Below are 14,645 nucleotides of genomic sequence, written 5' to 3'. Positions count from 1 at the left end.
ATGATTCATACTCAAAGCCTTCTGAACAGAGGCTGTTGTTAGTATGCAATGCTAGTGTGAGGACTGGTGGGAGGAAGCTTTGTGGCCCTGGCCGAGGGCCCAGTCTATCTTCCTGTTGGCCAGAAGCAATGTGCAGGACAATAATGCAGCAAGAGAGAGGGGCCATTGTTATAAGAGCCAGTCCTAAACTTGGCCAAGAGTTGATTTGAGATGACGGTGAAAATATTAGACCTTAAAATCTACACTATCACATACTAATAAACAGACTGTTTTGATTATTCATCAGTCATTGTCTACCACAATCTTGTTTAGTCACCCTTATCATCTCTGGAAAAAAACACAAACAGACAAAAACAGTGTAGAAACAAACTTACTTAGTTATACAGTTTTATGCATACTACTTTACTTAAGGTCCTTGCACACTGAGTCTGAAATTTCCGCATGCTTTTTTTCATATTCTTCATTTGTTGGCTCTGAAATGTTTGAAAAACCCGATCAAAATTTTTTTACGAGGGACGAAGGTTTCGGAGGCAGTGTGTAAATGTGATTGACACAACGTGAGGTCGTATTTATTTTTTAACGTGCGAAAATTTCGGACTCAGTGTGCAAAGACCTTTCTTTAGATGGTACCATGGTACAGTGAATGTATCAGATATATATAACATCTGGGCTGGATTATGGACCAAACCAGTGGTGCCAGTTCCCAGGGGCCTCCAAAGCCTACAGCCGTGTCAAAGACTGCCAAAAGGACTGGCAAAGGGGACTCATCCCAAGGGTCCTTGGTGTATAGCTGAAGCTGATCACTAGGGCCCTGGGCCTCTGGGCACATATAATGAGACATGACCACTAGGGCCCCGGGCCCCTGGGCACATATAATGAGACATGACCACTAGGGCCCCGGGCCTCTGGGCACATATAATGAGACATGACCACTAAGCCCCCAGGCTCATACAGTGGGACATGACCAGTAGGGCCCCGGGCCCCTTCTGACAAATAGGGCCCCTCAGCTAATACAGAGCAAATGGACCACTAGCACCTCTTAGTGAATACAGCCCAGACTGACCATTAGGGCCCTGCTCACCTCAGCGAATACAACATTTGCTGACCTTTTGGGTCCCCTAGGATCCCTACAGCAACCAAAGTGGCAATTCTACCAAAACATGTTTTCCCTAATTGTTTTGCTTAATGCACAATAAGTTACATATATATAGAAATTGGAGGGATGGGGCTCCAAAGAGGTGGGCCCAAGGACCTCAAAGAACCATGACTTGGCCCTAAATACCATACTCTAAATGATGACCCTATTGATGTAGATGATTTGACTCCAAGAATACCATTGCATAACCATCATGGTTGTGTCCAAAAAGAATGGTATTTCCATGGTACTAGAGTATGTCCAAAAGACCATGACAATATCATGGTACTTTAAAAAAAATAAAAAAAATAACGTGGCAGATTATGGAAAAGGGCCATAAAGGAGTATTAGAATGGGCTGTATAGTGGGAACAAGATGGGAATAAGGCCTGAGTGAGACCCTGAGAGTGAGCGTTTCAGATATCCTTCAAGCCTGTTTATGTATTCCTCATTGATCTGGGCGAGTGGAGGAGAAGGTAAAGGGCATCGGGGGAGGGACGGAAGAGCTTTTATGTCTGATTAACTCTCCTCCAAATCTCCTCGGCCGACAGGAGCACTGTGAGGAGGGGCGGATCGCCTGGCAACGGTATTCGGTGGGATTCATCAGTGACAGCATCCCGAACATGACTGTCCTGTGTCTCCTCTACTCTCCCAATAATATATATCAAAGTGCTTTCTGCTCTACCTTGTCTGACAGGGCTATATTTATAATGCCACTCACTTTCGTTCTCTCCTCTACCTCCCTTTTTGTAGTGGAAGATGTAGATGTACTCTCTCGCTGATTGCGAAGGGTAAATGACAGAGGTTTTGTCTGAGGCACTTTAAAAAATGGCGGCGGTTTGTTTTTTCAATGCTTTCCGTGTCCTAGTATACTAGCTGTGTTTATGTAGGTTAGACACAAGACTAAGCAAACACCACAGAAAGCAAACACAGACCTACCTGACAGCAGTTATATCTTACAATGTTAGGAAACTTGCCTAATTTGTCTACTTTGCCTAGTAGATCACATCAGCATGAATAAGTCGTGAATGAAACAGGGATCCTGTTTCCTCTGCTGGTCAAGGAATGCGCTCCAAAAATAACTGGCAGTGGACCCTGGACCAATGTGTGCCAACACGCTCTCATATAGGGATGGCATTGCTACACACACTATCTACCAAGCGGCTCAAGCTGAGGCCAAAAATATACTCTAAGCAAGTATGCTAACGCAGATGTGAATGCGAGGCCAATGCACGTCAAGTGTACGGTCTCGTCGGATACACTAACGTGCATTCGTATTCAAACCTCAGGGTGAGGCAATGGAGTTACCTTCAAATGTCAAGAATAATTAAACGTTTTATTCAGGTAGCTAGCTAGAAACATGTCTACAGTTTAACCAAAACTTGCTCAGCAAGATTCCCAAACTGTTGCTTCCAGACAGTGATTGAATATCTGGCCATAGAAGAACGTTTACACTAATGTCTGATATAGCACCCCTTGAGGCAATTCTGAGAATGCAACACATACAATTGAGACAACTAAATCATATATGATCACATACTTGTGTACAAGTATGTTTCAGCCTTGGAGAGGGAGCTTGCAATGGGTTTACCCCACTCCTGACTGTTTGTTTATTACACCCCCACCCCTAAAATATCCCCATCACTGTAATATAATCCAGTTCAAACTCTACAAAAACACTATAAGCCCTTTCGCAAAGACTTCAGATATAAGGTTTCTGCATCTGAACCCTTTCCTTCTGAACTCACGGTTGTCCCTGCTTCTTTCCCTCGTCTCACCCCACCTTTGTCAATGACGATTGACGAGTGACATTTCTTTGGTAGGGAGAGCTTAGGGTTTGGGAAAGAGGAGCTTACCAATGGTTTTCACCCCCTGCTGTTTTTGAAATTAGACTATTACCTAACATTCCCTATAACAGTGAGCCCCTACTAAGGCTTTTATTTATAATTGGGCCCCTATAAGCTTTTTTCGCTTTTTAAATTGGTGTACGCTAGTGGTATGTATTTTATAGTTCTATTTTTCATATTTTCATTTGATTGAACAATGTAAAGCTATTATATAAATATACACTCTCTCTCAATGCCTCAAGCTTTTTCAACCCCCCGTAAATGAAACTAACCTAATCATTATACTGCTCAGACAATAAAAATTATAATCGCCACGGGATCACCCACTGTTGGAGATTAAAAACACACCAGCTTGCAAGAAAAAAGTCAAGAGGGCTCTACAAATATGGACGGAACCACATAAAACATGTTAAAACAAGGGGCAATAAAATGCACTAGGTAAGCAAAACGTAGAGAAAAGTCCCTATTTTGACACCAAAAGAAATAGCAGGTAAAATTCAATCAAACACAATTGGACTTAGTTACTGGTTGAATAACCAAGTCCAGTTGCTTGTGAACAGACTCCAAAAAGAAAGGTCTAAAAGTCGGAGACCACTAGTTGAGAATGTTTCATTTTTTTAATGCAATGAATGTTTTCTACATTAAAAATGTTATTAGAATGACAGTTTGAACTTAAATTAGCATGAATTTCTTTGCTTTGACAGCAACACTCAAGCTGCATGAACAAAACTAATAAAAAATGTGTTGCTTTTTTAAAAATCCTGAAATTTTCAGGTTTAAATTAGTCTCTCAATCCCAGACTTTCCTTGTGGTCTCAGACGTTTGGACCCCACTGTATATCAACATATAGCGGCCACAGTCCGTATAGTCTTTATGATGATGGATTATGACTTGCCCGGTAAGTTGGAAAACCACAGCTGAGAGTCCTGAGAAAAGGTGAATGGATGCAGAAATGTTCCTAAGCGAGATATTCCTTTCTCCGCTTTCCTTTCCCTCACTTTTTGCTCTGCAAGATGATTGTGACATCTTGAAAACAGAAATTAAGAAAACCCCAAAAACAACTGATTCAAAAGAAAAGAAAATATTATGAAAAGGAAAACCCACCAACAAAATCAATGTGCAAACTTTCTGATATAAATAGACTAGACGACATGTTAGGAAAGCACCATGGGAAAGGAAAAGAAGGGTGAACATGAAAGTGTGTGAGTGTCAGTGTGAGTGTGTGTGTCAGTATCTGTGTGTATGTGTGTGTGTGTGTGTGTGAGTTTAAGCATGTTTATGTTGTTGTTTTGTGTGTGCAAAGTTTTAGGGCATGTGAAATGGAAGGGCAGAACAGGGATCGGAGATCATTCTGAGAGGTTAAACCCAGTCCTGCATTGAACGTCTGCAGTACACTAAATACTTGGGTGCTCCTTTCCTCTGTAGTGTGTTAATAATAGCGTAGATCAATCCCAAGATGCACAGCACCAGGACCAGGGGTACCGTCACCATGATGATGTTCATGGTACGCTGCGTTTCATCAATCTTCAGAACCACATCCACCTCATTCGTTTTCTCTTCCGTCTCTTCTTTAGAGTCCACGTCATTGGTGTTGTCTCTCTCCTTGTCTTTGTCCTTGTCTTTGTCTTTGTCCTTGTCTTTGTCTCGGCCAGCATCTGGGTTGAAGGGTGGCCGATCAGGCAACTTGCGTCCCGGGTCCACGTCCGTGTCTATGTCAGGATCGAGGTCCACATTACAGCCCATGAAGTCTCTAAGAATGGACTTTGGGTAGCCCGGCTCGCTCGTCATTCTGTGGTTGTCAAATTTCCAGTACTTTGAGCCCTTGTAGAAGTAAGTATGAGCTGTGTGAAAGACAAAGTTGGAGAGTGAAAATTGTGTATCACCGCATACAAACTAAATTTAGATTATCTGGTCATTACTTTATTCACTGACTGATTGGGGGGAAAAAAATTATGCACATAATACACATTTCAGTTCCACCTCCAAGCACACACAAAATTAATTAAATTCAGTTCAGTTCAGTTCAATTCAATTCTGTTTGTATAGCACTTTTCACAATACATATTGCTTCAAAGCAGCTTTACAGAAAATGCTTGTTTCAATTATCCATTGTCCACCAACCAATGGTTTAGTTACAAACAGTCTACAAAATATCACATAATATGACATAAAAATAAATAATAAACATAATAAAATAATAAACAATTTACAAGCAAAGGTAAATACAATAGATACAAATTAAATAAACAGTGCTTTATGTTTTTCAGGTTAGCCTAACAATATTCAGGTACGGAAATGTAATAATCAAATGTAAAATAACAAATAGTCTTAACTGTATAAATTAAATATAATTAATCTTTGTCAAAGCTACAAAAGTGATTTTATATTTGTATTTTATAGTATGATCAACATTAATGACAGCAGCAGGAATATTAGGCTGCTGTCACTTTAAGATCGAATGCACAGATCCAATAATGATATGCATTTGTTTTCTTTCTCATCCGTTTACATTCACGTAAGCCATGACTGTTTATGGGGATTCTCGCCAAGACGAGCATGTTGACATCAATCATGGTGCCTGGTCCGTAACTAGGGATCAACTACGATCCCTATACTTGAAATCGCACATCCTGCGATGTGGCTATCATGGATGCGCACATCGCGATATCGATGCTAAAACAATATATCGTGCAGCCCTAGTTCCACAGAATAAAGAAAGTCACAGGTTTGAAACTACATGGGCATGAGTAAATTAAGACCATTTTAACTATTCCTTTAAATCAAAATTAATATCTATGGTGATCGATATCATGCCACAGATCCTGTTAATTCAGTTTGACTCGCAGGAAAATTCCTTAAAATGGGAAAGAGCTTTCAGTGATGTAAGTGTTTCCCGATTATATTGCATTACTTTCTGAAATCACATTTCATGCATTACTCTCTCTCTCAATTTCTTTGTTTCACCGTCTGATTGATCCCCATCCATCTAGTACATTAGGTGACAGGCTCTAGATGACCCCTCAACCCCACACACTCACCTCCGTCATCGCTGAGGAAAGCCCCCTTGGGAGAAGACGGCACAGAAGTGCCCCACACACTGATTGGTTTAGGGTAGTCCTGGTCCGCGGCTCTGGAGTGCTCATTAAAGCGCCAGTACCTGTAGTTTATCAAACACAGTTCAATGCATTTCATTCTGACTTTCCTTGATGCGACCGTTTCAGCAACAGCACAGTGACCTCATTTGCATGTGAAATTAACATCCACAGCAGGTGATCTGATCATAAGTGCACACCACTTTCAAGGTGCTCACTTTGCATAATGCAAAACAAACACTGAAGGATGTTACCTTTGTCCCAAATCAAGGGCTTTAAACTTTGCCAGCTTTGTATGACTTTAGTCCCGTCCGAATGTGCCATCTCAGTAATCTTCACGGACAATGTCAGTAAAGTTTACGGCGACTTTTACCCTCAGTAAAAAGGTCCAGAACAATTACCTCAGGTAATACTAATCCCGTGCGAATAGAACCGTTGTAAACGTGTATGTAAATATTCCGTCATTTCCTTTCCGTGAATTTGATGTATTTTTGATGCAGTGTCATTGACCCGTTTATTGGAAAATGGTTATATGTAGTCAAAAAATAGTCAACCTCTCCTCTATGAAATCCAATCTGAAGTGGTCACTGAAGAAGCATGTGAGACATGTTAATACCAGGAGTAAACATCAATCTCTCTCAGCGGACCACTTTTGATCGGACCACCCGAGACCGATGTAAAGACCAGGCCCAGAACAGGCCGTGACACACCAAGCCGACATTAAAAAAGCTGCGCTTGATCACATCAGAAAGACTACAGGTGACTGTTAACTAGCATGTGCGTGCAAGGAAATAACTGTCTATATCAGCAGGTATCAATACTCAATACTCGTCATAAACCGAAATTAGCACTGCAGATATACAAACCCTAATCAAAGCAGTGCTTGCTTACCATTTTGATTATCATTCATGCTGATCACTTTCTTAATTCCAGGCGGCTCATGTTGTTATGAACTTATTCACGCATTCAAATGCTCAAGTAAGATGACGTAAAATTAGAACAGGCTTCTGTCTGTGCCATCTTGACTTCATTGCTTTCATCACTTTCATTTTTTTTTTTTGTGTGTGCACTGACTCATTTGCTAAGCTAAACATCCAATCAGAGTTCTCTCTCTCTCTCCCTGACAGAACGATTCAACATGCTCAATCGGCCAAAATACCCCTGATGTCCAACTGATGCAGAACACATCGGAAAAACTGGGCTGGACGATGCTCAACAACGGCACAACGATGGCTTAGTGTGTCAGGGCCAAAATTCATCGCAAGGAGGATTTTACAAAACAGCTCAAGGGGACGATTAGACAAACGTTAGAGGCAGAATTCTGTGTGGAACAAAAATATAAGACTATTCCCTCACCAGTCTCCTTTGAAGAAGTAAGTGAAGCCTGAAGGTTCCCACCAGATGGCCGTCTCTATCTTGTCATATGGGATGTCTCTGCCATAATCCATCAGTTCTTGAGGGTAGCCGGGCTCCAGGTTGGCTTCCCTGAACAACCAGTATTGGCTTCCTACAGGTGGATGGTCACAAAGAGAGAGGACAGTTATGACTTTTGTGTGAATTTAGTTTAAAAAAAATCTCATTTGGCATCATATGAGGTTTATATATCCGCCACCCATTGAAAAACCCATATCGGCACAGCCAATTTGCAGGTGTGACGTACAGTACCCCTTTTTGCCAGGGTCGATATTGTCCCCACCACTTTGTGAAACATCTTGCGGAACGGATTTACCTTATACAAATGAAACATCTCTAGTTGACTAGCAGAGTTTTCATTTCGTTCGTTTGTTAAATAAGAGGCGATCTAGTGCTGGAATGTATTCGTTGCCGCTCTTTGCAGTGTCGGAAGGCAAAAATGTTCACAGTCTCTACACAGACGAACACTTCAATCTACCGCTTTTTGTAAAGAAAATTACGTTTATGTCTAAGATTTTATGTTTGTTTTTTTTCTTAGAGTTTTTTACTTCATCGGAATGGTACGAAACTTGTTAAAGGTTTTGGCACTTACTGTATGAAAAAAAAAAAAAAAAAAAATCATGTACATGATTTGAAAAGGTTATATGGTTCTATAAAAAGAAAAGTCACTTGTATTGTACATGGTCAAAAATGAGCACATTTGAAATGAATAGGAGACGAATTTCATCTATTGGAAACGTTTGGTACAGCACACAAACAATTCTTACTGAAAGCTAATTTATTTTAGATATAAACCTCAAATTTGGAACACAACTTATTTAGATTCATGGCTTTGATTTTCTCACAGTTCTAGAGTAAAACGTGTTTTAGGAAATATTTATTTCATATAAAAAGTTTTCATAACAATAAATGTAAAGTTTTATACCCCTTTTCGAGTTCACTTTAAGCTTTTTTCACTTCAGCAATAATCTGCCAAGTGTCTTCTTAAAAAGAGACCGAACTTAAGTCTGTGCTCCAAAGCATTCAAGATTATGCCAGTTTAAGTTGGAAATTTCACTTTCAGGTCCATGCTCAAAAAGTGAATAAATAAATTATAACTACTGCAGAAATATAATTTAGTGCCATAAATCCCCTTAAAATGCAAAACATTACATAAAAAAAAAACATTATTGAACTGAAATATAGTACAATCATTTCATTGAAAAAAAAAAGATTCAGTCATTTTTGACCATCACACAAACAGTACCAGAGGATAAAACAAAAAATGTTACCATTTTTTACATTATATTACAGTAGATGTAAGGATGAAACTATCAAATATGAGTTATGTCAATAAATTTAACTTCCCGGGACTTCCCTGCATATCGGCTAACTAGCCTACTAGAAAAGCTAGAAAACTGTTTAAAAAATAAAACTCTTGAAAGTTCAAAAATAAGAGAACAGAGGTTGAAAACAATAGTGAGGAAGTAGAAAAGACAAGAAGGGGGGAGGCAGCAACACTCAATGCGTAACAGGATTTCATGGAGCATGTACAGGGACTTTCCAACCTTTGACACAGTCTCCAGATTGGTGTTTACTCTCTATTACAACACATATAACTGCATGACAACACTCAAAAAGATGCACCAACAATGTGGTTTTGATTCGAATACTAGCGGTTAAAGTGACGACAGAGAGCATCGCATGGAGCCGTTACAGAAACATTGGGATAAGCTTCAGTTTTTATTATTTTACAGTATGGCAGACACCGAGGCACCATCCTCATGGACCCGTTTGATTCAACGGGCCCTTATCCAAGGCCAACCGTTGCTGTCAGCATCTGGTAGAACCGCTATAGCTGACGCAATGGCCTCGCCTCACCAAGAACAGATGTTGCTCCCCAAGATGTTTGGTCTCCCGATTTTCTCGGATGGCAGAAATCCAAATTTAAAAGGGCCTTGCCAATGACATCACTTGCCCTACAGAGTTTCCTTATAGGAGCCAGCTTTCCTCAAATACAGCACATACACATTCATCAACACAGAAATCTTCAGTAGGAAGTCATTAGATGTCTGTTTCAGGGGTGCTGGGTGTTGATATGTAGAACTAATGTGGGAAACCTCACTGTGGTCTGAGCCGTTTTTGATTTCAATCTGTTGACAGGACTTGATAATGATGAGTTTATGGCCAGTTGACTTTGCACCAGAGATTTTCATTGATTTTATGACTTGCAAATATTAACATTTGGTTTCCAGTTATGAATTCAGATGATTAAAATATTATCTAGCAGGATATTAGCATGGATGTTGTTGGACTAGAGTAGTGCAGGGATTACATTTATTGTGAGCCAATTTAGCATTTTAGCACTGAAGTCAATGGGTTTTTTGAATGGGTTTTTGTTTAAAAGCTTGAAATAAAGTCTGTGGTGATAACAAGATGGACATACGTCCGAAGCTTAATGATGGTGAAGTATTTACGCTTCAAAATTCATAAAAGTTGTGTCCACTTTTGAAAATTACCATGATGAACAAAACGTGTTAGAATTATAAGCTTTTGTTGATCACAGACTTTGTTTTCTGCAATAATCAAAAAGTCAATAGAAAAATCATATTGGTTTTTGTCGAAGTAACCAGTGTAACGATAATTTCCAGGTTGGTCTACAAAAATACATTACTGTAGCACTCTATTGCAAATATGAATTGCAATGGTTGTGAAAGCCACAGTAAGAGTGGATTAAAAAAATTACTAACAAATCAGTAATGTTTTCACCATTTGACATTAGAAAAAACTGGGCAAACAGCAAAGTATGTTTATGAATTTATTGGTGTAATGGAGTTACATTATTATGGTTTAATTTCTAGCTATTATTAAAAATTGAGTAATATTTGTTTTCAATGTAGTTAGGAAACCTTTTAATAATTTTTTTTTGTATAAATCTGACTTATACAAAAACTTTAAATTCTGAAGAAAATTATTTTGGTAGTAGGACAGTCAACTAATGTTAACTTTTTCACAAAACCTTAAAATTATGTAAAAAATATATTTTCAAAAATCAGACAATACTAAAAATACAATATTTTTGGTGGTGGGTACAATACTTTTTTACTGGCTTTGCTATTTAAAAAAAATGTGTAATTTTCAAATCATGCAAAATGCCAAAAATATACTTTTATATATGCCAGAAAAAAAGTATATCATTTTCATTATAAGGGTTTCTTGTTACTAATGTAACATTAAATGTAATTTTCAGCTGTAACTAATAATAATAAAAGCAAAAAATTCTTATTGTTGAGTCCTGATTGAAGTGAAGCTATTGCGAGTTCAAGCATTCACAGTATTTTGCTTCCTTTGCAAAATTAATGGTCAATCTCCAGAATTATGCAGCTTCTAAATTAAATTTTGGCCGTTCACCTTAAACCCATAAACCCATATATAAAACAAAAAGCCATGTCTCTGAAACTCTACCTGTAAAATCCATCAGACTAACACATGAGAGGCTGAGGGAAATCAAGGACGCTTCCTGGACTAAATGACAAACGTCAAAATCAATGGCTTGTTCTAATGTAAAAAGCACTTCAATGTGATGTAATTCTGCCAGCCTGGGTAATAATTTCTCTCACGAATATAAAATTTTTATGGTCTATATTAACTTTTAACAGCATAGAGCTATATCAGTTTTCAAGTGCAGTTAGAAAGGGAAAATACCTTTGAAAAACACAAATCGGCCGTCATGCCTTTCATATGCGGCGTCGATGTCTCCCGGCAGACCCCTCCAGAAGTGTCCGATCGGCATCGGGTAGTTATCCAGCACTCGATTCCTCCTCACTCTCCAGAACCAGCGACCCTGGGGAAGAAACGAGATTCAGAATCAACGACCAGATGATGATGGTTGTGTATTCTGTACTAATGGTAGTCTAGTTTATTTGCAGCCCCCTTTTGTCCACTTTCTGTCCTGATTTCTTCGAGGGGAGGGTCTATGGGCGGGTAAATGTATGCGTTTATTCAGATCTTTAGATCTAATGGACAAAATAAGCTCACGTGAGTGTGTGTTAGAAATCAGGAATGGTCGGAGAACATTGTGCTTGGTACATTTTTCATCTTCAAACCAAATTTGGGTCTTCAGCCGACAAAGTTTAAATCCCGTCTGGCTAGCGCACTTCCATAATGTTGATAATACTAGGTGGGTGTGGCTCTGAGGCTCCGCCTTCCCTTACTTCTTCTGTTCAGTCCGTCGAGGTCAGACGTCCGTGAGTAAAAACATGAACGCAGCTGCTGCTTTAAAGCTACACTGTGTCATTTTTTAAGTTGATTCTTAGCAAAAAACACTGTTCTTTCAAAATGATATGTGCTCATTAATGTGTAATTACTTCTACCAACTAATCAAGTATTCTCGTAAGCGTAGAATCTGCCATTTAGAATACATACGAGCGAGCCGCTCGAATGGCGGCAGCCATGTTGCGCCTCCATCTTAAAAATACATTAGCCAAAGAGGGACATACCTGGAAATTCAAGATTCGCCTTTCGCGTTTTGACACTCAGTGGCATCGTGACGAATGCGAGGGGGAGATTACTCACGACTTCTGGCAGATTTGAAATAATACGGCCACCGTAGGAGTTAAAGCGCCCTTGGAATGGGAGGGGCAAGAAAGTAATATTCAGTTGGTAGTCATATACAATTTCACCGCTAGATGGGAGAAAATCTTACACAGTGTAGCTTTAAAGCAATCTACTGTATAAAGAGCTATATAAATAAACTTGACTTTACTAGTGTCGAATTGCAGAGCTGGTGCAAACATCCACATCGCTACGATCAGATGCTTTCTGAACTGCTGTTTTCTCACCGTTGTCATTTTACCTGTGTGTTTGTTCTGTTATTAGGAGGAAAGTGCATAGCACATATTAACATATTCATCTAAACATCGCTCACAGCAGTGATGTTAGCTAACAGTATACCACTGCAAAGGTATTTCTTTTTACCCCTAAAGCCCTATTCGGGCGGGACTAGTTTAACATGGAGAGGTGGGATAAAGTAATAATTACCAGAGCTTCTCAGTGATTTTAGTCCCGTCCGAATGTGAATCTCAGTAATCATTACAGACAATGTCAGTAAAGATTACGGCGACTTTTACCTTCAGTAAAAAGGTCCGGAAAAATTACCTCAGGTAACACTAATCCCGTGCGAACAGACCCGCTGTAAACATGTACGTAAATATTTTGTCATTTCCTGTTTAAAAGTAGTTTTCCGCTGTTTTTCCAAGTATGGAGACGCTTGAAAAAGCATTCAGTTGTGATCTAGACGCTGGGACGAGTCTGTGGCAAAATTCAAGTGTTTTCCACACACCATTCAAATCAAAAAGAAGGTTGAACGCACTTTTTAGAGGCACGAAACTTCTTTTAGCGTTAGATAAGTGCCTATTACCAACATACAATCTGAATTTATTTAATACATCTGACCGAACCTAACTGTTTTACATATACAAAGGTTATATATATGTGTTTGCACACATGATGATGATCAGGAAGCAACGTAATACACACATGATGACAGGAGGGAGACGACGGTGCGTAAATCGAGTTAGCCCTCCCACTTCTTCTGTTCAACAGTTCACTGTCTTCTAGTAGCTGTGCCAAGAGAAATCTGAATCATTCCCTTCCGAAACTTGCAGAGACGGAGAGTGTGAGTAGGAGGTGTCCATGAGCTATAGGAGCAGGAGCAACTTTTGCTAAGTATTCTGATGAATTATTTTGTCATTTTGCCTCCACGTCCCCCCGATTTCCCGCGAGCTTTTCCTCCTGTCCATACGGTAATCTCTCTACTAGAGTCGCTAGCCTATCGTTAGCCTATTTTTACAAAAACTGCATCTACGGGGGCCATAACGTAAGCTACAAGGTAATGGAGCCTTTTAAACATTTTCGTGTTTCTTTAGAAATAAATAATGGAGTCTTTAAACGCCTCAGATGTAAAGTTATTCGCTGTCAAAGTGATGCCAAAATGAATGGGAGTCAATGGAATGCTAACAGCAGGTGAGGGTCTGCTAATCAATGGCGGCGCCCGGGGAAGCTTCAGTTTTTTCTGAAAGATTACCCCCTTGGATATCTTATCCCGTGCGAACTGGCCATTATTATCACAGACGTCCTGTAGTAAAATGACATTACCCCACCTCTCCATGTTAAACCAGTCCCGTCCGAATAGGGCTTAAGAGAAGAACGAAAAACTATTTCGCTGTGAGTTTATCGGGGCCTTTAGTGTGAGCTGCAGTGACAGTGATCATGTACATAAACTCAGTGTATCCGTTACACTGACTCTGGCTCTCCACCAGGACCGTCAGAGTGTTCCAACTTCCAAACCAAGCCCAAATTAAAACCAGAGCCTGTTCTGCGGCCAACATGCTCTAAATTTATCCTGCTTTCTCCCTACATGCTCCTCAACCCCAACACCTCATCTTAACAGACACACGTGCACCTTGTTTTTGCATGGAGGAACACAGTCTTGCATGAGTTAACTTGTAGTATTGTGTTACATGAGGAACGGCCTCATTTCAGGAACCTGCCTTTGAGAAAAGCAGATTATAGGGAGTGGTTCTTCACTCAAGGGCATCTGATTGTTGTCTAATGGATAACCTGACTACTGCGACCAGTTAAACAGTAACACCTGAAGAAGAAACACATCAATATATTTTATCAATATATCCAACAAATTGTGCTATGGGTGTAACATGCCCAGTAAAGCTCCCCACATCTAGAAATAAAATGTAAAAAAAAAAAAAATGTATATATATTTTAAATTATGTTTAAAAAATTAAATATAGTAGTAGTAGCATTAGTAACATTATTTATAATAATAATTAATAATAAATTAATTAAAATAAATAACAAAATATAATATTAAAGTATTTTTTGCTTACCACATCTATAAATAAAATGAATATCTAAAAAAATATATACATTAACACTTTACAATAAGGTGCCATTTATTAATCAAATATTCAGGATATTTTGGTCAATTGATATTTATTTGTAAAAAGGTTAACCAGGAGGACACGAACATAATTGCTAAATTACATCATTAGGATTTTTCTAATAACCTAGCTATTTCCATGTATAATTATCCCTTCGTTCTTTCATATACTGTACATTTCTTCTAACTTCTCCAACAGCAAGACTAAAGCAAAATGATGTG

General features: G+C 39.1%; 1 protein-coding gene across 1 annotated transcript in view; it reads right to left on the bottom strand.

Moving 5' to 3' along the window:
• Nucleotides 1-469: 469 nt before the first annotated feature.
• mmp15b (matrix metallopeptidase 15b) overlaps nt 470-14,645 on the bottom strand; it is a 34,542-nt gene continuing 20,366 nt past the window's right edge. The window contains exons 7-10 of the mRNA XM_084108910.1: nt 11,171-11,309; nt 7,430-7,580; nt 6,020-6,138; nt 470-4,822 (exon numbers count right to left, since the gene is read on the bottom strand). Of these exons, the coding sequence (XP_083965036.1) occupies nt 4,341-4,822; nt 6,020-6,138; nt 7,430-7,580; nt 11,171-11,309 (891 nt within the window). The 3' untranslated portion in view covers nt 470-4,340. The remainder of the gene's footprint in view (nt 4,823-6,019; nt 6,139-7,429; nt 7,581-11,170; nt 11,310-14,645) is intronic.

This window comes from Abramis brama, assembly GCF_963993115.1.
Source record: "Abramis brama genome assembly, chromosome: 3".
Taxonomy (NCBI): Eukaryota; Metazoa; Chordata; class Actinopteri; order Cypriniformes; family Leuciscidae; genus Abramis; species Abramis brama.
Note: the sequence above shows the minus strand (reverse complement) of the source record. Positions and strands in the feature narration are given on the sequence as shown.